Here is a 24792-nt window from a genome sequence, read left to right as displayed (position 1 = left end):
ATCAAGGACACCTCAATGAGAGTCAGGTACTAATCCTTAAAAAAAAAAAGTGGTATGCATTGAACATTTGCTGTCCTGTTTTTGTAGTGTTCGAAAGATATCTTTCCTGGTAGAGGAATTTGGTCTGTCTCTGTTGGAGCCATACATATTTAATTTGCTAACCTTGCTTAGCCTGGCGTTAGCAGCGGAGCACTAGCCTTTCCAGTGGATAGACACATCTCAATAGCTGACAAGTAAATAGGCATCCAGTGAACTGACAGGTCAAAAAGCCACACATTGCATAGAGGTCCAAACCATGTGATGCCCAGGATTACTTCCAATTCAGAGATTCCATGATTCTTTTAGAAATAGAAATAACCAGAAGAGAGTGGATTTAGCAAATAATGGCAAAACCAAAAAAGTTTATTCCAAATGTTTTGAATAGATATTGTTAAAGCTAAGTAAATAATATTCCCTTAACATGGTTTACATGGAATTGAAATGACCCTGACCTAATTTTATAGTCTGTGTCTTTGTTTAAAGGCTGTGAATTATAAGCATAATGAAAGAATTTAGTTAATCTGTGTTCTTCTTAAATGTGCATAAAATCATGTTTCAAAAACCTAAAAAAAGGTGTGATAACACTTGAAGACCAGGTCTCTTTGCCAGCTTATACCACTTTTATCATTGTTACCTTGTCTGTGTGTGATGCATCAGAATTTATATTCATGTACACTGACCTTTTGAATTGCTCTATGTCATTGCCAGCACCTGGCACTTTAGAGTACCTGTAGTAGTAACTTATTAAAGTTTTAATTAGTGTTTCCCCCATGACTCATGATGCCGATCACCTTTTCATATACTTATTTGTTATCTGGGTATATTACTTGGAAAGTTTCTTTTTAAATCTTTGCTTATTTTAAAATTGGATTGTCCTCTGATTGAGTTTGTAAGAACTCCTTGTGTTTTCAACTATAAGTCTTTTGTAAGACATAAGTTTTGCAATTATTTATCTTTAGTCTGTGGCTTGGCCTTTTATTTTCTTGACAGTGTCTTGTGAAAAGTAAAAGGTTTTAATGTTGATGAAGTCCAGTTCATTTTTTTTTATAACTTACGCTTTTTGTTTTATATTTGTGAAATTGTGCTCTAAGATTTTCTGTGTCTTCTTCCTGAAGTTTATAGTTGTAGCTCTTCGAATTAGACTACTCCATTTTGAGTTAATCTTTATATATGGTATATATGGTAATACATTTTTTAATAATTATTTTTCAGTTTTAGGTGGAAACAATATCTTTATTTTTATTTTATGTGGTGCTGAGAATCAAACCCAATGCCTCATGCATGCTAGACGAGCGCGCTACCACTTGAGCCACATCCCCAGCCCCCATTTTTTTAAATCTATGGCTATTTAGTTATTTTATCACTGTTTATGAGAAAAAATTAGCTTTTTCTCATTGGCACCATTGTTGAAAATGAGTTAACATACTTGTATCGTCTGTGAGATCTATTTTCTGATTTCTCTGTTCTGTTCTGTTGAATCTGCTTGTCAGAGGGACCTGCTAGGATTTATTTTCCTGTTTTTCTATAGGTAAATAATAGAATAATAGACAAAGTATTTTAGAGATATTGCTATTTTTTTTTCTTTTTGGTAGCAGATACTCAAATTTTTACTCCTAAGTTAGTTTTTCCTCCTTTGTGTTTTATTGGTTGATTCTAGACCTGCTTCCCCTGACTTCCCCAGCTTTTTTCCTCCTCTTTTCTTCCCTGGAGTAGTTGGTATTTAGTGTAACATGCTTTTGCGTATGGAAATCATCCTTTAAGTTTTCTTCCGTTTGTGTATAATGTTGTATATCGTGTCTGGCTTTCTTTATTTTTAAACATATTTTTTTAGTTATTGGTAGAACTTTATTTGTTTAGTTTTTATTTATTTATATGTGGTGCTGAGAAATGAAGCCAGTGACTCTCACATGCTAGGCAAGCACTCTATCACTGAGCTACAGCCCTAGCCCCCTGGGTACTTTTTAATGTAACAACCCATCTATGAAAATTTACCTTCTTATTATGCTAAGTGAAGTTAGCCAGTCCTCAAAAAAAAAAAAATACCAAATGCCGAATGTTTTCTCTGATATAAGTGGGATGACTCAAAGTGGGGTAGGGAAGGAGAGCATGGGAGGAAGATTATTTCTAGATAGGGAAGAGGGGGGAGGGGATTAGCAAGAATTGGGGAATGTGATGGTCATCATTATACAAAATATATGTATGAAGATCTGAAAAAAAAAGAACCTATAGAGTGAAATTGTATTGAATGATTTGAATGAGTAAAGCATTGAAAAGGGCAAAAAAAATTTACTTTCTTGATTAAAAAGTCATAATTTTCTGCTACTTTTTTGTCAGCCTTAGTTGTGGGTAGATTTCTAGATCAGTATTACCAATGTTAGTTTCCTTTTTCTTTTTCTTTTTTTAAACTGTATTCCCCATCATGTACTGGGACAGAACATAGATGTCTTTGTGTTTTTGAAGGCATATTCTCCTGAGAGCTCAGTATCATAATTATTTGATGTGTTTTGTGTATGCAAGGAAAACATCTTTGCAAAACAACAAAGATCTATACTTTCACTTTCAAAGCTAAACCTGAATCTCAGCCTTGATCAATATTAATTCAGGACCACTTATTTGATAAAGTGTGGTTCTGACTAGAAATATCTTTACATATCTATGTATGAAGTAGAAGAATAATGTGTTTGGGTTTTTTTTTTTTTTTTTTGATGGATGGGTGGCCAGGAGAGGTGCTAAGAAATTGAAGAGCAGCTCAGAAACTTGAGTTAAATAAGGAGGATTGTGAATGGGTTTACCTCTTCTCCTTTCCAGACTCCAAAAATGGAAGTGAAAGAAAAAAAATCTTTTAAACCACAGGGGCAGAGAGATGGGAATAAGTGATGGAACTGACCGCTTCCCCAGAAGCAGGGAATGTTGAGAACCAGGTTCTTATAGAGGGCGATTGTGACCAGAATGGAGTCAAACTTCTGCTCTTGAGAAATAGGCTGGAAGTCCTGGGCTGTGGCGAGGAGATGGTTTAGAAGTCTGATTACAAAACAGTGAGAATCCCTAGTTTCTTGGCTTTGCTTTCAGTGCTAGGTGTTTACTCTCTTGTATTCTATACAAAACGAGGAGTTTATCCTCTGGAGAAACTATGAGCAGCTCCTGACTGTTGACACAGCTGTGTTGTGGGGCCTAAACACAGTGGTAAGTCAGTCTGCAGGCTGATGCCAGGGACCCTCAGGTCTTTCCCCTGTCTTAACTCTTTGAGGCCAGCTGTCGGGTAGGAATTCCTCTACCCTTCAACTGGGGCAGGCCATGAGTGGTGGTGACTTCATCAGAGAAATAGATTAGGCCCAGGAAGAAGATTCCAGATCTAATATTTGGAGGTCTCCAAAGGAACAGCAGCCCATTCTCCTTCATTCAATAAAGAGGGTACTGCAGTGCTCACAACAGATAAGGTCCCATTCTGTTGGTGAGGAAAGAGTAGATAATTTTGTGTCAGATGGATGGAGGGCACAGGAGAGTAGGGAGAAGTGTGTCCTTATCTAGAGAGTTTTGAGGAAAGCCGCTTTGAGGAGGTGAGCTCAGAGCATCCTGAATAATACAACGTAAAGGAACAGGTAAGGGCTGGAGGAAGCTTGGCATATGGATTGCTCTGGGAGGTCATTGTCACCATAGCATCCAATGAAGAATGCTCAAAGTCAGAAAAGTGGGTGAAAAGCTCTTATGGAAGGGCTTAATTATCAGGTCAGGGTGAGGACTTTAATTCTGTGTGAGGTAAAAGATGCCCGTGGGCTATGAGTGAAGAAATGACATGATTGAACTAGTGTTTTTAAATAATGACACTAGGTGTTGTGTAGAGAATAAGCTACAAATGGGACAGGGCAGAAACAAGGAGAGGAGTTAGAAAACTTGGGTAGTCATCCAAGTAGGAGAGATGATGATGACTTGGGCTATTGTGGTAGTGGTGAGCAGCAGTCAGGTTTGGGCTGTGTTGGTTTAAAAGTGTTATTATTTGCTGATAAGTTAGACATGAAGTGTGAGTGATGGACAGTCAGACATGATGCCAAGGTTTTATCTTGCCCAGGGAAGGACATTGCTGTTTGCTGAGCAGCAGACATGAAGGATGCTAGAGGAAGGGCAGTGGAGATTAATTGTTTTAGTTTGGTTTAAGGGTGATGTGGTGTGGGTCAAGTGGGGTTTCAAACAATTCTTGGGTACATAAGTGGAGATTCTGTTAGCTTTGCAGTGCCTTAGTTTCCAACATGATTAGGCAGCTAAGGGTCCCAGTTTTTGAAGAAGTCTTCCACTATAGAGACAAAACCAACCAATAAAAGGGAGCATGAAAAATAGAGATAATCAGAGAACCTTAAGGTGGTGGTATGGTCAACAGAACTCATAGTTAGAATCTACAGAGACCAAAGGAAAGATAATGAAAAATAATCTCTGAATCAAAAACAGGACATCATAAAGAACAATCAGAGTAAGAATATTTTTGAAGATAAAGATGTGATTAAAAAAATTTGAACAAACAGCTGGAAGATAAAATAATGCTTAAGATAAGTAAGAAAAGAGGAGGATCTAAGAGTACTGGTATATTTTGGGGATAACCATCCTCTAAGAGGGTCTGGGAGTAAGAGTGAATTGCTTGAGGAACCAAATTCTGTGGAAGTGGGTTTTGGGAGGAGGTCATAAAAGACAGCACTGCTTGTGTCTTGCTGTCTTGGATCACTTGCTCTTGGAGAAGCCAGCTGTTATGTCATGAGGGTGCTCAGATAATCTGAGGAAGAAATGACCTGCCTGCAACCTTGTGCCAGCCATGTGAGTGAGCCGCCTCAGAAGTGGATCCTCTTGCCTGAGTCAAGTTTTCCCACTGAATCCCTGAGCACTTGGGTGTAGAGATGCAGCTCTCTTCTCTGTTCCCAGAATTCTCTCTCTAGAGAAGCAGTCAGCATAATAAATGACTGTGGCTCCTGACCCTGTGCTGGAGGGATGGACCCAGGGCCTCATGCATGTTAGGCAAGCATTCTACCACTTAGCTCTAGCCACAGCCTCTGGCATTTTTAAGCCCCTAAGTTTTGCTGTGATTTGTAATATATCAAGATAATTATGCACTCACTAATAAGAATTCTGGAAAAACTATAGCAGAAAGAAAATTTTTGGTAGTAGAAGGAAGTGACCAAAGAAAAAAATATAAGAAATTTTTCCTGACGTGAAAGCTAGATTTCAGAGACCCCACACGTACTTATGAATGAAGTGTAGATCTATTATGAAACATGTTATTTTGAAATTTTAGAATAAAAATGAAAAGGAAGATATTTAAAAGGTTCTATAGTAAAAATGACAAATCAATCAGAAACGTAGGAATTTTCTTTTTTTTTAATTCATTTTTAGTTATAGGTGGACACAATATCTTTATTTTATTTTTTTGTGTGGTGCTTAGGATTGAACCCAGTACCTCATGCATGCTAGGTGAACAGACTGCCACTGATCCACAACTAGCAATGCTGACAGCTAAAAGATATGGAGCTATGCTTTTTAAATTCTAGGGCAAAGTAATTTTTGACCTAATTTCTTTCTTTTTATTTTTTTTTGGGGGGGGGTGGTGATATTGGGGGTTAAGCCCAGGACCTTGCACATGCTGTCAACCTAGAAGTTTTTACCCAAAATGCCAACTCAGGTGTGAGGGTAGACAGTGTCATTTTCAATCACTCTTTGGCTAGACACACACACACACACACACACACACACACATATTTACCCCCTGCCCAAGCTCTCTTACTTAGGAAGCTACTATACATTGTGCCTCAGCAAATTAAGCAAACTGTGTAAAAGATGTATATGATCTAGGGCATGAAGGAGAAGCCCCAGATGATAGTCACACATGGTCCTAGTCCAACTTCCAGCAAGAAATGATGGTAATAGAGTTGAGCTTGGGAGAGAGAGAGGAGCTGAGAGATAATCTGATGTGTTCCTGTGATTGCATCACTTATTAATAGGTGTAGGGCATATCTATGGGGCCTTTTATACAGAAAATAATAGTTAATCTTAGCTTAACAAAGAAAACAACATACTCATTACCAAAGAAATATTTACATAGTTCTAATAAAGTAAACTCTTTTTTTTATCTTACAATTTTTTAAATTTGTTTTAATTAGTAGTAAACTCTTGATTTAACAAAAAATTGTGCTATAACTGTAGTGGGACACTGGAGGGAGGGACAGCAGTTGTGGTGTTTACCTCCTCTACCTCCATGGTAAGAAGGCAAGAAATAGCCACATTTCTCATTACCTCAGAATATGGACATGAATACCAGAATAAACAGCTACAAGAACTGAAATGTATTACTCTTGGCTGATGAAGATGGGTTAAACATGGAACTTATTTTTATTATAAGCTTTTTAAAGTATTATGCCAACATTTAATAAAAACAAAGTTTTAAATCTTAAAGGAAAATAGTGTATCAAAGCCAATTTTGAGGTACCAGTACCAGTAATGTTATATTTGCCTCCCTTTTATTTTCTCCATTTCACTATGAAAAAAAGGCTTCAGAAAGTAAAGTGATTTCTTTTTCTTTTCTTTTTTTTTGGTAACAAGGATTGAACCCAGGGGTGCTTAACCACTGAGCCATATCCTAGCCCATTTTTATATCTTGTTTAGAGACAGCATCTCACTGAGTTGCTTAGGGCCTTGCTTAGTTGCTGAGGCTGCCTTTGAACTGTTGATCCTTCTGTCTCAGACTCCAAAGCCAGGATTATAGGTATGCACCACTGCACCTAGGGCCCAATACAGTGATTTCTGTGACCTCAAGTTGGTGCAAGAACCAGGTCTAAAAATGAGTAATTTCCCAGTCTCAAGTCAGTGCAATAGTGTGTGTCATTAAGATCAATTCTTTCTTTATTTTCCTTTTTATTTGGTACATTATAATTACATATAACAGCGGAATTTGTTGTTACATATTTGCACATGCACACAATTTAACAGTTTAATTTGATCAGTGTCTGTTCGTCAGCACCTCCCCTTTACAACCTTCCTTCCTCTCTCCACCCAGTTTCCTTCACTTACTCTGCTGATCTCCTTTCTGTTTTCATGTCTCATTCACTTCTGTCGTAACCCTCTCTTTATATTTTGGAAAATTGAGAAATGTTAAGACATTAATAAATGCACCCTAGTTTTCTTTAGATGCTGATAGCATCTTTTTTATTGCCAGTACATTTCAATATATTTTCACTACTAAGTGAAGGAAAATGGTCATAATATACGAAGTTGGGTTTTGTGTAATAAATCTCTATATTTTATCCATTAAAATGCTCTTGTTTTTTTATATAAGTAAGAATAATAAAAAATAAACTCTTGCCTATGTACTTTATTATTTTTTCTAATAAAGGAAAATGTTTGTAATAAAGGAAGCTGGGTTTATGTATTACATTATGATGTTTTTGTCTCTAAAATGATCTTGGTTCTATTGTAAGCATTAGTAATGCAGAGTTTGACCTTACTGGCTTTTGATATAGGGAGAAGAGAAAGGTTACTGCCTTTTGAGTTGCTTTCACTTTCCTGCCTTAGTGTTGATGGCATATGGAAAGTGTCACTAAAAAATAAAACATAATTTTTTTGGTCATAATCTGTGGTCCAATATGTTTGGTGTAAAGCAGAAATGTAAATTATATTATAAATATGACATTGAACCAGTAGGCTAGATAATAACAGTTATTTAAGTATTGTTACCAAAGTATAATATTGTAAGTCATATACTATGTAGTGCTGTTTCAGTCAGCAGCAGGTCACAGGGATGGTCCCTAAGGTTACATGCCTGGTAACATCATAGCTGGCTTGGTTCCTGTGTGTACACTGCAATATTCATACAACAATGAAATCATCTAATGATACATTTCTCAGAATGTATCTCCATTGTAACATGACTCTTGGCTTTGTTTAAAAATCCTGACGTATGGTCGTGACTTATCTATTTGATTGGGGCGTGATTACTATTGTTATTTGCCTACGAGTCAACAAATTAGAAAATTATAGGAAAAAGATGACAAAGCCTTAGTACATTTCTGCTTTTCTCTCTGCTCTTTCAAGACTGGCACACAACCTTTTAATCGTGCAATGCTTTTCAACGTGGGTTTCAAGGAGGCCATGAAAGATAACGTCTGGGACTGCGTGATCTTCCATGATGTGGATCATCTACCTGAAAATGACCGAAACTATTATGGATGTGGTGAAATGCCTCGTCACTTTGCAGCAAAGCTGGATAAATACATGTATATGTAAGTAGTGTGCATTCTTCCTCATATCATACAGTGTCCTTGGTCAGTCGTTGCATTGAAATGGTAGCAGCATCAGGCACCTAAATCAGAGAGCTTGAGAATAACATCTTTAACTCCAGCCTGTCCTTTTAGGGAACCAGGATGTAGAGTAGTTTGTCATCTATCCGGGCACCTCCCTTATGTAGAAGTTTGAATGCTGTGTGAGGGAAAGGAGAGCCTGGAAGTCAGGCATGTGTAGATTTAAATTTAGGTTCTCACACTTGCAGGACTTGGTTAGTTACCTGGACCTCTGAAGATTGGTTACCCTTTCATTAGAACAGTGTCTGTAGGGCTGTTCTGTGGAATCACACATGCCCAGAGCCTGCCACATTTAGGTTTGGAATGCTGGCTTCTGCTTCGCCTCCCTCTTGTGACAGTTCAGAGACACAAAGACCTTTCTTCTGCAGTGTATCTTCTTCCTAAATCATGGATTCTTGACTTGTTTTTTAATTATAAGAAACAAATCTTTTCATTTTCTGATTGGAGATACCTTAAAATGTGAAGTTATTTTTTTAGAGCTGTGAGAGTAACTTAAATTGACATCAAAGAAACCAGGTCTAATCTGGGAAAGAGATCATAATATTCACTGGCTAATGAAAATGGAGAAAATAGAAGTCTGTTGCCTGGAGCAGGGAAGATATTGCCTGCATCGTAGCTTTGGCTGGTGTCCAACCTACAGAATAAAGAGAGGCACAAAATCTCAATGACACAAGCCCATGGATTGGCATCAGAACAGAAATATTTCCCTCTCTCCCTCCCACTGTCATTAGAAACACCTTTTCCTTTTTAGTGCTATATCTGAAATTCAGGTTCTGGGTAACCTTGGGAGAGGCCATCAGAGTTGATGATCTGGTTCTTGGCTCTTCTGGAAACTTGACTTTGGTTAGCCTGCTAGACTCAGATGGGTTCCAGGATAACTGTTTTCACTATAAAATACCATAAAGGTCATATAAGCTAAAAATTCAAAATTATTTTTTAATACTTGAAAATATCAATTGCTGATAAACAAAATATTCCTATCCCTTGGAAAATAGCTTAGGGAAGGTGGTGGCAGGTCCAGGCCTGGGCTGGACATGTATAGACTGCAGTCATTGTAGAGAAGCCTGAGGCAGCATCCCTGCCCACAGTGCTGATCACACTCTGGTCCTACTGAACTGAAAACTTAGGTCCTCCATATTTAGAACCTCTCCTACTTTGGATAGTTTAAGATAAATACTACAAAAATTCCGCTCCATTTTCTGCCTTTAGTTTTTCTATTTTACCCTCATTTTCTCGAATCTTTACCCATTGTGTATGTAATGCAATTGCGTATTTCCACTCCAGCAGAACAGCTAATAGAATTGATACGCTTGTTGATTTATACATGTCAGTAAGCATACACATATTAGATTCAATGATTTTGTCTTTCTCCAAACCACTAGCTGGGCAAGAACAGTCCAAGTGGTATGGAGAAGACAGCACTGCTTGGACATTGGCTCTGTGGAACTCCCACCAGCATTATTTCAAGACACCCTGAACTCTTGTGTGGGTCTTCTGAGGTGGTGTCTTTAGGGTTAGTGTTGTTCTTACTGTCTTGGGGTATCTCTGGAAGAGTTTTTTTCAGTTTATATTTATGCTGTTCTATATGATAAATTATTTACTTATAATGTATTTTTAATAAATTCAGCTAACTTTTAAAGTGTTACTAGTTTAGAAAGATGTAACATTGCCTTGACAGTTATGAATGTATTTAATCAAGTTTGCTTTTGTGAAAATATCATACATTTTTTGAACACAGTTTTGAATCATATAAAGTAATGATACTAAATGTTGAATTTCAGTTGTCACAAATGTTTTATTTGGTGTTTAACATAACACATGTTCTTATTTCATTAGTTTACATTTTCCAGAATACAATTTCATCTGCCTATTTGTTTATTTGGAAGATACAGGTACATTTTGTGAAACACATGAAAGACTGAAAATTTGATCTCATGTGGTAAACTCTTATGATTTCATTTATAGAATGCTGTGTCCTGTTTTCTTTTTTAGTCTGCCATATAAAGAGTTTTTTGGTGGTGTAAGTGGACTGACAGTGGAACAGTTTAGAAAGATCAATGGTTTTCCTAATGCCTTCTGGGGATGGGGAGGAGAAGATGATGACCTTTGGAACAGGTATGTTGAGGTACAAATTCCTTGATAATAGAATTTCTAAATTTCATTTTTATTAGGTAAGTCATATTTGTTTGCTTCAAGAAAGAATTTTTGGGGATGGAAAAATTTTGAAGTTCTTAAATCATATTTTGCATTTCTTCCCTTATTCCATTAAGAGTACCTTCTGAAATTATGGTAGTGTACACATTACAGCATATTTTTTATTTTGAAATTGAACTCACAAAATGTATTTTTATGCATTTTTATATTGTACTATAGAGTTCATTATGCTGGATATAATGTAACCAGACCAGAGGGAGACCTAGGAAAATACAAGTCTATTCCTCATCACCATCGAGGGGAAGTCCAGTTTTTAGGACGGTAAGTTAACTGTCATCTTTGGATATCAACATTTTAAAGGTATTTAATGTATGAAGTTAACATTAACATTTGGCAGGTTAAAAATTTGCCAAAGAGAATATTCTCTATGGAAGGAAAGCACTTTTTGTGCTTGTTTTGAAAAGAAATTACACACACACACATATTTTTACATTATATTAAAGAACCCAGATATATGTTATATTTAGGAATTAAGTTAACTATTTGTTTTTAAAATGTTTCCATTTCATAAAACAACACATTTTATTTCAGGGATGTCTAAGTTGTAAGAGTGCAAAATAATTTTTTTAGGTGGCTTTTTTTGGTCCAGTAAAAATACTAATTTAGAATAATGTTTTAGAGATTTTTAATTATTCATGAAAACTTGAAATTATAAAGAGCTTTAATTGTAAGTTAATCTAGAATTATATTTTACATCAGCTTTCCATTTTTGAACATATTTCTGTTATTTCTTTTTCTCCTTTCACACTGTAGGTATAAATTACTAAGGTATTCTAAGGAGCGTCAATACATCGATGGGTTGAACAATTTATTATACATGCCAAAAATACTGGTTGATAGGTTGTATACAAATATATCTGTGAACCTCATGCCAGAGTTAGCTCCAATCGAAGACTATTAAAAGAAGTAGCTGTCATGGCAGGGTAGACCACAGTACTGGATCATAAACTTGGAGTGCACTCTTAGTGGAGGTCAGCAATTGGATGTCTCAGTGCCCTGATCTCTGAGAAGAGCCAGCAGTCCTCAATGTTTACAGTGTGGGATTACATACATTCATCCTTCTTACACCCCTCCTCTCTACTTCAAGACACACCCCATGGCAAGCACTGCAGAAACCAGAGCCGTTGCTTGAGATTGGAAGTTGAGAGAGCTCCCCACAAAGAGAAAGTTTTTTTTTTTATACTGAAATCTATAATTTAATTCAAGAGAATGCTTTTATTTCCGTTTAAACATACTTTGTACATATGTGATGTAAATTAATGTGTTCAAATTGTTGAGAAATAAGATGTGTTACAGTTTTGCATGTAATTGGTTATGCTTTCCTTGGACTTTTATAGACATTTTTTATTTGCATGGAAAAAAAAATAAAACACTGTAAATTGATGTCACTAAACAAAGGTTAACCCTTGTGTGAAATGAAGGAACTGTCAATAATTGACAGTAAATTAATACAGTAAACTGTTATACTAGTTTTCAGCTTTAGATCTCCAGCCTCTCATATGGAAGAAGTCACAGCTTTTGTAGGGCTTTAAAGGGAAAGAAGAAAGGACTTAAACAGCTTTTCTTCCTGCCAGGATTACCTGTTTTTTTCCTTGCTTGCAATCTCATCAGATTTTGCTAAATCACAACCATATTGTTTATGCATATTGCATGAGTATTACCAAGAAAATCTTAAAAGTTGTGATGTGACATGATATAAAGGACCTCTTTGTTAAATGTCTTTCATGTACCTCTGGTGTGTCAGGGATTTTGTGCCTCAAAAAATGTTTCCAAGGTTGTTTATACACTGTTTTTTTTTTAATTCATAATGAATAGCAGTTTTATTATTTCTAGTTCAGAAGAGCCAAAAAAAACCCAGTATCTTCATTTTTAAAAAATTAGTTTTCTTTTTCAAGAATGAGCTACGGAAAACCCAGTAGTACTTATATAAATGAGTTATACTATTAGATAAGAAATTAAATGTTCTATTTTTATGAAGATAAATGCTTACTAGATAAAAAACAAATTTTAATTCTCAGACTTGTAGAATTTCACTTTTGAAAAGGACCCTTTTAATGTCAGCTGGTTTCATTCAAACTGGTTTTTTTTCATTTTCAAAAAATTGAGTGTTAATTACTAAAATTTTCTTGTTAAAAGTAAAAGTTAATAGAGTTATCTTAAAATGCATTATCAGTTATTTGTAATATGACACTTCTGAAGACAGCTCCAACTACCTGATACCAAGTATATTTATCTTAAAATTGGGCAGAGTTTTCCATGGCAAAAAACAAACAATATTTTTACTTCGAAACTTATCAGTTATGTAGATTCTTTAAAATATCCTACAATATTTGGGGGGTTACTGGATTAAACCCAGTCAAACTTTACCACTGGACTGTATCCCCTGTCCTTTTTATTTTTTGATTTTTGAGACAGGATCTCACTAAGTTGCTGAGGGTCTCACTAAATTGCTGAGGCTGGCCTCAAACTTTGGTTCCTTCTGTCTCTGCCCTCCAGAGTTCCCCGGATTAGAGACACGTGCCACCAGGCCTGCGTATTTTCACAAATTTAAGACAAAAAGTTGTGTACCTATTATAAAGTGAATCTTCAATAACAATGAAGAATGATAGAATTCTACACTTGAGAAATGTTTGGGTCATATTAGTTTTGTGGGTTGTTCACCTAAAACAGAAATACGATTGTTTATCTTGGGTTGCAAGTTAATTTTCAAATGTCATTTTCTGTGGCAGTTTTGGTAATACAAATGATCACAAGCCAAATCATAAAATAATAAGAATTGTTATACTTTGAGAAAACTGATAGCCTAGTATGATACCAAACAGATTTCCCATATTGATTTCTTAGAAATATTTTCAAGATATTTATCTTTTAGTTTTTTGTGGTGCTCAAAATAGTGAAAATCAAACGTTCTGCAAATTAAGATATTTGTATTTAATTTGTGTATCTGGTCATTTTGCTTCCCACAAGCCAACATAATTTTTTAAATTGGATGAAATGAAAGCAGAATGGTAATGATAACAAATGTTTGCTGACCACTAACAAGATAGTAGGGATATAGGAGCATAAATAACCCAGTAATACTCAAATATTTTAAAGGTGGGCAAAATCAAGATAATTTCTGAGTCTTATTAGGGAAACATTTTTCTCATTTTAATGTGACTGTCCAAAAACATCTTTTCATTTTGATGCCTATTTTACAGTTTTTAGAGAACTCAGTTCTATACTATCTGCCTTATTTTCTTTTAACATTAATATTGGTTTAGGAGTGGGATGTAAATATTAAGTACAGACCTAAAATTATTTTTGGCTATAAACAGTGACCTTTATATGTTTTCCATATAAATGAAAAAAATGAAAGAGATTTGCCCAGTTGTCTTCATTGTATGACAATGAATTTATTTCCTAAAGATTAACAAATAATTGTGAATGCAAACACTCTTCTATATGGTATGTTTGGCAGACTTATTAATGAATATGTATTGATTGCCTATTCTGTATCGGGTGCAATGCTAGGTATGTCTGTTTGAAAGTATTATGTCATTTCTAAACAAATCAAGTCAAGCAAATTGAAACATTTCTGAAATTATGAAGACGTCATCTGATAACTTATCTGTTATATTTCCTTTATCTGTGGACATAGACATATTAAGAGTTCCCATGGCACTACTGTATAACTATATAGTGTCTTTTACTAGAGGAGGAATCATAATTAATGGACTTGTCAGTAGAAGAGAAAAGGGAAAAGTGTACACAGTGGTGATGTTATGTCTAATTCACAGTGAAGATAGTTATTTAATTCTTTGCCCAAACTAGGGTATGATAAGTATTTTTTAAAGTCTAAATTTAAATGTTTGTTTATATTTTGTGAAAGATGTTCTCTCAGAAAACTTTACTAACAATATTATATAAGTACAAAATTTGTGTGTTAAAAACTTATACTTGTGTCCAAGCCAAAATATTGATATCCACTTTAAAACAAAATGGAAAAGTATCCAATGCAATATACTCCTTTTGGAGGATCCCTACAAGTGAAAGCAGATTTAATGTCATATTATTTGGCCTTTGCTTGTCTCTGTTATATTCCTGTATGTACTTTTCAAATAAATAGTATTCTAGAGAATTATTGCCTTGGATTTGCAAGTATGCCAACTAAGAGAACAAGTGACCGTGGTATTTATCAGAAAGAGGAAGTGTACTTAAAATTATTTTATTTATTAAGATATAAAAGGCTTCTACATAAATGCACTGAAATAAATGCTATTAATTTCTTGTACTCTTTTTTTTGCTTCTCATGGAAATGTTTGTACTTTTTTATTATTGTCTTTTATGAAATATAATGTTCTACAGACTTTGTGTGATGATGTAATTATTTTCTCTCAGGAACTCCCCCTTCCCCCGGCTTAGCTGGTGATTTTTGTTTGTTTTCCTGAATATCCAGTGAGTTATTGATGACAGTCTTGGTTGACTTTAGGGTTGCAACATGAGTATAAAGCAGCCATAGTTAAATACACTTAGCGATCACATCATAGCTTGTACTTCAAAAAAGACTAATATTTTCATTAGTACGGTAGGTAATCTGTTATATCAAGGCAAATATTTAAGAATTCACTTTAAACATAAATTTTCTTCTCCCTGCAAAATTTCAGAAAACTAAGCTGACATTAACTATGGACAGTTCATTTTTCAGCTATCAGTAGTCAAGAAGATCTTTAAGGCAAATCTTGAAAATACTTAAGAGACTAGATTTAAGAGACGAGTACTTGGGCTAGATTGTGAGATCATGACTTTTATCAACTTACTATTTCTAAATACTATTAATTTTTTTGCATAGCATGATCTATAAGGATATGACCACTACATATCACACATAAAGCCAGTTGTTAAATTATAATAGTTCAGTCACTTAATCATTTAAAATCATAAAATTCAATTAGGTTAGTCTGCCCTGGATTCCTGTATATGGTACTAATATGTCCTCTGATGGAACAGGCTAACTCAATATAATAACCATGTATACACACACACACACACACACACTTCCATATATTCTTTAAACACATGTATTAAAGTTTGTGAGCATATTCTAGACAAAAATGTGTTTTGGAGAAAGCTCTTAAGGACCATAGCTATTCTTCTTGATGTAAGTGACGTCAGAAAAAAAAGTGATCACTCATCTGTTATGCAATTAAAAGAAAAATATATGGTTTGAAAAATAAAACTTGAATCTTTCTTAACAGATTCCTGTAACATTTTGATAGACTTGAAATCCATTGCTAATTTAATCTTCCCAGTTTCATCAATGAGATTCTGTGCTTTGGAGGATCTTAAGCAGTATCAAACACTCCTATCTACAGGTATATACTTTGTTTGTTCAGAACCTATGGAGTGGAAACTGCATGCCATCTAATGAGGTGCTGGTTTGTGTCCCATATAAAACATAGGTTTTGTATTTCACTAATGCAGTGTTTATTGAACAGCTTTTCTCCAGGCATGTAATATTTCTCAGCTATAACTGTATAGCTGAAGGGTATATGTTTCAGAAAAGTAGTTGAAATGTTCTTTGGCAATGGGCCTTAACAACTCGCGGTAAACTTTGAGGAGGACCGTGGAAGGTGAGGTTGGAATAGTAAGTTAAGACTTAGGGGCTGGGGATGTGGCTCAAGCGGTAGCGTGCTCGCCTGGCATGCGTGCGGCCCGGGTTCGATCCTCAGCACCACATACAAACAAAGATGTTGTGTCTGCCGAAAACTAAAATAAATAAATATTTAAAAAAAAAAAAAAGACTTAGGAGTTGGACTGATCTGAATTGAATTCGGGGATTCCCATGTCATTATCTGTGAGAAATTAGTAAAAATTGAAAGCTTTATAGTTCTGTTTCCTGCTGTCTCAGTCTAGGTTGATAGGAACAACTGGAAGATCATTGAAATTATTCAACAAGGTAACCCTAATCGAACACTTAGCACAGTGCCTCACATTGAACAAAAACATGGTTCATATTAAGTCAGTTTCCACCTTTAGTTTCCACCTTTTCTTTTGTGCAAATTGTTCTGGATAATATTTAAAGAATGACACTGCATTCTCGAATTCTAGGAAATTGAGTCAGTGATGATGATATGAAATTATGTAAACAATTAATAAATCTGGCAAAGGTACACAGTTAAAATTTGTCAGTAATGAGAAAAAATGTGGCAAATATTAATCAGAGTCTTTTGTTTCTTTTTTAATGATATTACATATATATGTATATATATGTGTGTGTGTATATATATATATATCATACATATATGTATATGCATATATACATATGCTCTCAAGTTCCATCCATTTTTATATAAATAACATAATTTTGGTTTTCTTTATGGCTGAATAAAACTCTATTGTGCATATATACCACATTTTCTTTTTTTTCTTTTTTTTTTTTTAATTTTTTATTGTTGGTTGTTCAAAACATTACAAATTTCTTGATATATCATATTTCACACTTTGATTCCAGTGGGTTATGAACTCCCATTTTTACCCCATATACAGATTGCAGAATTACATCAGTTACACATCCATCGATTTACATATTGCCATACTAGTGTCTGTTGTGTTCTGCTGCCTTTCCTATCCTCTACTATCCCCCCTCCCCTCCCCTCCCTTCCCCTCTTCTCTCTCTACCCCCTCTACTGTCATTCATTTCTCCCCCTTGTATTATTTTTCCCTTTCCCCTCACTTCCTCTTGTATGTACTTTTGTATAACCCTGAGGGTCTCCTTCCATTTCCATGCAATTTCCCCTTCTCTCTCCCTTTCCCTCCCACCTCTCATCCCTGTTTAATGTTAATCTTCTTCTCCTGCTCTTCGTCCCTACTCTGTTCTTAGTTACTCTCCTTATATCAAAGAAGACATTTGGCATTTGTTTTTTAGGGATTGGCTAGCTTCACTTAGCATAATCTGCTCTAATGCCATCCATTTCCCTGTAAATTCTATGATTTTGTCATTTTTTAATGCAGAGTAATACTCCATTGTGTATAAATGCCACATTTTTTTTATCCATTCGTCTATTGAAGGGCATCTAGGTTGGTTCCACAGTCTTGCTATTGTGAATTGTGCTGCTATGAACATCGATGTAGCAGTGTCCCTGTAGCATGCCCTTTTTAGGTCTTTAGGGAATAGACCGAGAAGGGGAATAGCTGGGTCAAATGGTGGCTCCATTCCCAGCTTTCCAAGAAATCTCCATACTGCTTTCCAAATTGGCTGCACCAATTTGCAGTCCCACCAGCAATGTACAAGTGTACCCTTTTCCCCACATCCTCGCCAGCACTTGTTGTTGTTTGACTTCATAATGGCTGCCAATCTTACTGGAGTGAGATGGTATCTTAGGGTGGTTTTGATTTGCATTTCTCTGACAGCTAGAGATGGTAAGCATTTTTTCATGTACTTGTTGATTGACTGTATGTCCTCCTCTGAGAAGTGTCTGTTCAGGTCCTTGGCCCATTTGTTGATTGGGTTGTTTGTTTTCTTATTGTCTAATTTTTTGAGTTCTTTGTATACTCTGGATATTAGGGCTCTATGTGAAGTGTGAGGAGTAAAGATTTGTTCCCAGGGTATAGGCTCCCTATTTACCTCTCTTATTGTTTCTTTGGCTGAGAAGAAACTTTTTAGTTTGAGTAAGTCCCATTTGTTGATTCTAGTTATTAACTTTTGTGCTATGGGTGTCCTATTGAGGAATTTGGAGCCCGACCCCACCAAATGTAGATCGTAGCCAACTTTTTCTTCTATCAGACGGTGTGTCTCTGATTTGATATCAAGCTCCTTGATCCATTTTGAGTTAACTTTGGTGCATGGCGAGAGAAAGGGATTCAGTTTCATTTTGTTGCATATGGATTTCCAGTTTTCCCAGCACCATTTGTTGAAGATGCTATCCTTCCTCCATTGCATGCTTTTAGCCCCTTTATCAAATATAAGATAGTTGTAGTTTTGTGGATTGGTTTCTGTGTCCTGTATTCTGTACCATTGGTCCACCCGCCTGTTTTGGTACCAGTACCATGCTGTTTTTGTTACTATTGCTCTGTAGTATAGTTTGAAGTCTGGTATCGCTATACCGCCTGATTCACACTTCCTTCTTAGCATTGTTTTTGCTATTCTGGGTCTTTTATTTTTCCATATGAATTTCATGATTGCTTTCTCTATTTCTACAAGAAATGCCGTTGGGATTTTGATTGGCATTGCATTAAACCTATAGAGAACTTTTGGTACTATCGCCATTTTGATGATGTTAGTTCTGCCTATCCATGAACAGGGTATATTTTTCCATCTTCTAAGATCTTCTTCTATTTCTCTCTTTAGGGTTCTGTAGTTTTCATTGTATAAGTCTTTCACCTCTTTTGTTAGGTTGATTCCCAAGTATTTTATTTTTTTTGAAGATATTGTGAATGGAGTGGTTGTCCTCATTTCCAGTTCAGAGGATTTGTCGCTGATATACAGGAATGCCTTTGATTTATGCGTGTTGATTTTATATCCTGCCACTTTGCTGAATTCATTTATGAGCTCTAATAGTTTCTTTGTAGACCCTTTTGGGTCTGCTAGGTATAGAATCATGTCATCTGCAAATAGTGATAATTTAAGTTCTTCTTTTCCTATTTTGATGCCTTTAATTTCTTTCGTCTGTCTAATTGCTCTGGCCAGTGTTTCGAGAACTATGTTGAACAGAAGTGGAGAGAGAGGGCATCCCTGTCTTGTTCCAGATTTTAGAGGGAATGCCTTCAATTTTTCTCCATTCAGAATGATGCTAGCCTGAGGCTTAGCATAAATTAGCTGAATAAAACTCTATTGTGCATATATACCACATTTTCTTTATCCATTCATTTGTTGATAGACATCTGGATAGGTTCCATAATTTGGCTATTGTGAATTGTATTGCTGTAAGTATGAATATACAAGTGTCACTACAGTGATACTTTAATTTTATGTATATAAACACACACACATACACACACACATATATTCTTAATATTTTTTAGTTGTCAATGGACCTTTATTTTTATTTATTTATATGCTTTGCTGAGAATTGAACCCAGTGCCTCACATATGTTAGGCAAGTGCTCTACCACTGAGCCACCACCCCAGCCCCTGATGTAATACATTTTTATATATATTTATTTATTTATATGTGGTGCTGAGAATTGAACCCAGTGTCTCACACATGCCCGGCAAGTGCTGTACCACCGAGCTACAACCCTAGCCCTCTTTATATTTTCACCTGTTAAGTTTTATTGTGTGACTTGCAAATACATTTGTAATCCCAAAGTTGACATTATTGCCCACATTGTTTTATTGGTGTGTTATAGTTGTACATAAGAATGATTTGTTGTTGTACATTTGTATATGCACACAAGATAACAATATAATTTGGCCAATATCACTCCCCAGAACTTCTCCCTCCTTTTTTTTTAAAGCAATTTTTTTTTTTTTTTTTTTTTTTAGAGAGAGAGAGAGAGAGAGAATTTTTAAAAAAAATATTTATTTAGTTTTTTTTTCAGCGGACACAACGTCTTTGTTTGTATGTGGTGCTGAGGATTGAACCCGGGCTGCACGCATGCCAGGCGAGCACGCTACCGCTTGAGCACTTCCCCAGCGCAGAACTTCCCCCTCCTTCTAAACCTCCCACCTCTGGTCTCTTTCCTCTACTGATCTTCCCTTGATTTTCATGAGGACCCCTCCATACACACATTTTTCTTTTTCTCTTTATTCTCCAGCTTTTGTGTATGAGAGTAAACGATGACCCTTGACCCTCTGAGTTAGACTTATTTTGGTTAACATAATACTCTCAAGTTCCATCCATTTTTACATAAATAAGATGATTTTGTTTTTCTTTATGGCTGAGTAAAACTCTATTGTGCATATATACCACATTTTCTTTATCCATTCATTTGTTGATAGATGTCTGGGTTGGTTCCATAGTTTTGCTATTGTGAATCCTGTTGCTGTAAGTATGAATATGCATAACTAATTCTTTAGGATAAGTACCCAGGAGTGGTATTGGGGTGGGGGTGTCATATGGTGGTTCCATGCCTACTCTTTTGAGGAGCCTCTGTACTGATTTCTTTAGTGGTTTTACAAATTTACAATCTCACCAACTTTGTGAAAGGGTTCCTTTTTCTCCACATCCTCTTCAGCTTTTATTGTTTGTATTCTTGATGACTGCTCTTCTGGCTGGTGTAAGATGAAATTTCACTATAGTTTTGATTTGTATTTCGATTTGTATTTCTCTAATTTCCAATGATATTGAACATTTTTCATGCATTTGTTGTCCATTTGTTGAGAAGTGTCTGCTTAGTTCATTTGTTCATTTATTAACTTGGTGGTTTGGTGTTTTGACTTCTTTATATATTAATCCTGTGTCAGAAGAGTACCTAGCAAAGATTTTTCCCCATTCTGTGGGTTGTTTCTTCGCATTCCTAATTGTATCTCTTGTTGTGCAGAAGCTTTTTTTTTTTTTTTTAAAGAAAGAGAGAGAGAGAGAATTTTTTAATATTTATTTTTTAGTTTTTCGGCGGACACAACATCTTTGTTTGTATGTGGTGCTGAGGATCGAACCCGGGCTGCACGCATGCCAGGCGAGTGTGCTACCGCTTGAGCCACATCCCCAGCCCAAGAAGCTTTTTAATTTTATGCCATTCCATTGAATAATAACTCTTTGGCATTATTTCCTAAGCTTTAGGGATTCTGTTGAGAAAGTCATTGTTTGTGCCTCTATGCTAGACTGTTCCCTCTACATTTTCTTCTAGGAATTGCATAGTTTCTGGTGTAATTTCTAGATCTTTGATCCATTTAGAGTTGATTCTTGTGCAGGGTAAGAGATAAGAGTCTAATCTCATTCTTTTACATAAGAATAACCAGTTTTCCTAGCACCATTTGTTTAAAAGGTTGTTATTTCTCCAGTGTATGTTTTTGGCACCTTTTCACATAGATGACTCTTGGTGGGTTTATCTCTGTGTCTTCTATTCTGTGCCATTGATCTACATGTCAGTTTTTACGCCAATACCATGAAGATTTTGTTTCTATAGCTCTGTAGCATAGTTTGAAGTCAGCGTTGCTGCTGCTGCTGCTGCTGCTGCTGCTGCTTTTTTTCTTTTTTTAAATTAGAATTGACTTGGCTACTCTGGGCCTTTTATTTTTCCAAATGAATTTTAGGACTGTGAGAATGTCATTGGTATTTTGATGGGGATGGCATTGAGTCTGTATATTACTATTAGTAGTTTAGCTATTTTAACAATATAATTCTGCCTATCCACAGGAAGTCTTTCTGTATTCTGAGTCTCCTTCAATTTCTTTCTTCAGTGTCTATAGTTTTCATTGTAGGGGTCTTTCACCTCCTTGGTTAGATTTATTCTTAGGTAATTTTTTTTAAAGGCTATTGTGAATGCAATTGTTTTCCTCATTTCTTCCTTGGCAGATTCATTGTTGGTATATAGGAAAGCTATTGATTTTTGTATGTTGATTTTGTAACCACCTGCTTTGCCAAATTTGTTTATTAGCTCTGACAGCCTTTTAATGGAGTTTTTTTGGATCTTCTAGGTATAGGATCATATCATCTACAAATAGTTATGATTTTACTTCTTCCTTTCCTATTTTTTTAATTCTAATTTGTTATATATGACAGCAGAATGCATTTCAATTCATATTACACATATAGAGCACAATTTTTCATATCTCTGGTTGTACATAATGTAGAGTCACACCATTCTTGTCTTCATACGTGTACTTAGGGTAATGATGTTCATCTCATTCCACTGTCTTTCCTACCCCCATGCCCCCTCCCTTACCTTTCCTTCTCTTTGCCTTATCTGGAGTTCGTCTATTCCACCCATGCTCCCCCAGCCCCATTCCCATTATGAATCAACATCCTTACATCAGAGAAAATTGGAAATTTGTTTTTTGGGGGGGGATTGACTTACTTCACTTAGCATAATATTATCCATCTCCATCTCTTTACCTGCAAATGCCGTGATTTTTACTCTCTTTTAATGCTGAGTAATATTCCATTGTGTATATATACCACATTTTCTTTATCTGTTCATCTACTGAAGAGCATCTACGTTGGATTCACAAGTTAGCTATTGTGAATTATGCTCCTATAAACATTGATGTGGCTGAATCACTATAGTATGCTGTTTTTAAGTCCTTTGGGACTTAAACCGAGGAGTGGGATAGCTGGGTTCCATTCCAGGTTTTCTAAGGAATCTTCATGCTGCTTTCCATATTGGTTGCACCGATTTGCAGTTCCACCAGCAATGTGTGAGTGTGACTTTCTCCCCAACACTTACTGTTGTTTGTATTCTTAATAGCTGCCATTCTGACTGGAGTGAGATGAAATCTTACTTCCAATTCTCGGGTCACTAGAGATGTTGAACATTTTTTCATATATTTGTTGATTGATTGTATATCATCTTCTGAGAAGTATCTGTTCAGTTTATTGACCCACTTATTGATTGGGTTATTTGGTTTTTTGATGTTAAGATTTTTGAGTTCTTTATATATCCTAGAGATTAGTGCTCTACCTGATGTATGTGTGGTAAAAATTTGCTCCCATTGTGTAGGCTCTCTATTCACTTTACTGATGGTTTCTTTTGCTGAGAAGAATCTTTTGAGTTTGAATCTATCCCATTTATTGATTCTTGATTTTAATTCTTAGGAGTCTTTTTAAGCAATTTGGGGCCTAATATGACACGATGGAGATTTGAGCCTTTTTTCCTTCTATTAGGCTCAGGGTCTCTGGTTTAATTTCTAGGTCCTTGATCCACTTTGGGTTGAGTTTTGTGCATGGTGTGAGATAGGGGTTTAATTTCATTTTGTTGCATATGGATTTCCAGTTTTCCCAGCAGCACCATTTGTTGAAGAGGCTATCCTTTCTCCAATGTATGTTTTTGGTGCCTTTGTCTAATATAACTGTAATTATGTGGGTTTGTCTCTGTGTCCTCTATTCTGTACAATTGGTCTACAAGTCTGTTTTGGTGCCAATATCATGCCGTTTTTGTTACTGTTGCTCTGTAGTATAGTTTAAGGCCTGGTATAGTGATGCCACCTGCTTCACTCTTGCTAAGGATTGCTTTAGCTATTCTGAGTCTCTTATTTTTCCAGATGAATTTCATGACTGCTTTTTCTATTTCTATGAGGAATGTCATTGGGATTTTGATTGGAATTGCATTAAATCTGTGTAGTGCTTTTGGTAGTATGGTCATTTTGACAATATTAATTCTGCCTATCCAAGAACAAGGGAGATCTTTCCCATCTTCTAAGGTCTTCTTTAATTTCTATCTTTAGCATTCTATAGTTTTCATTGTAGAAGTTTTTCACCTATTTTGTTAAGTTGATTCCCAAATATTTTTTTTTTGAGGCTATTATAAATGGGGTAGTTTTCCTTATTTCCCTTTCAGAGGATTTGTCACTGATATACAGAAGTGCTTTTGATTTATGGGTGTTGATTTTATGTCCTATTACTTTGCTGAATTCATTTATTAGTTCTAGAAGTTTTCTGGTGAAATTTTTTGGTGTCTTCTCTGTATAGAATCATATCATCAGTAAATAGTGCTAATTTGAGTTCTTCTTTTCCTATCTGTATCTCTTTAAATTATTTCATCTGTCTAATTGCTCTAGCCAGTGTTTCAAGAACTTTGTTAAATAGAAGTGGTGAAAGAAGGCATTCCTGTCTTGTTCCAGTATTTAGAGGGAATGCTTTCAATTTGATTCCATTTAGAATGATGTTGGCCTAAGGCTTAGCATAGATAGCTTTTACAATGTTGAGATAAGTATCTGTTATCCCTAGTTTTCTAGTGTTTTGAACATGAAGGGGGTGCTATATTGTGTTGAATGCTTTTTCTATATCTATTGAGATGATCATATGATTCTTATCTTTAAGTCTATTGATGTGATGAATTACATCAACCTTGCATCCCTGGGATAAACTCCACTTGATTGGGGTGCACTATCTCTTTGATATGTTTTTGTATTTGACTTGCCAGAATTTTATTGAGAATTTTTGTATCTATGTTCATTAGAGATATATATATATATATATTTTTTGGTCTGAAGTTTTCTTTCTTTGATGTGTCTTTACCTGGTTTTGGAATCAGGGTGATATTGGCCTCATAGAATGAGTTTGGAAGTGCTCCCATTTTTTCTATTTCACAAAGTAATTAGAATAGAATTGGTATTAGTTCTTTATAG

At 35.5% G+C, this 24792-nt stretch overlaps 1 protein-coding gene across 1 annotated transcript in view; it reads left to right on the top strand.

Moving 5' to 3' along the window:
- Positions 1–14931, top strand: part of B4galt6 (beta-1,4-galactosyltransferase 6) — a 57435-nt gene extending 42504 nt beyond the window's left edge. The window contains exons 6-9 of the mRNA XM_046428440.2: positions 8104–8291; positions 10362–10484; positions 10743–10844; positions 11337–14931. Of these exons, the coding sequence (XP_046284396.1) occupies positions 8104–8291; positions 10362–10484; positions 10743–10844; positions 11337–11484 (561 nt within the window). The 3' untranslated portion in view covers positions 11485–14931. The remainder of the gene's footprint in view (positions 1–8103; positions 8292–10361; positions 10485–10742; positions 10845–11336) is intronic.
- Positions 14932–24792: the final 9861 nt, after the last annotated feature.

Source organism: Marmota monax, unplaced genomic scaffold, assembly GCF_021218885.2.
Source record: "Marmota monax isolate L192 unplaced genomic scaffold, Marmota_monax_Labrador192_F-V1.1 WCK01_AAM20220418_F8-fsc00031, whole genome shotgun sequence".
Classification (NCBI taxonomy): domain Eukaryota; kingdom Metazoa; phylum Chordata; class Mammalia; order Rodentia; family Sciuridae; genus Marmota; species Marmota monax.
Note: the sequence above shows the minus strand (reverse complement) of the source record. Positions and strands in the feature narration are given on the sequence as shown.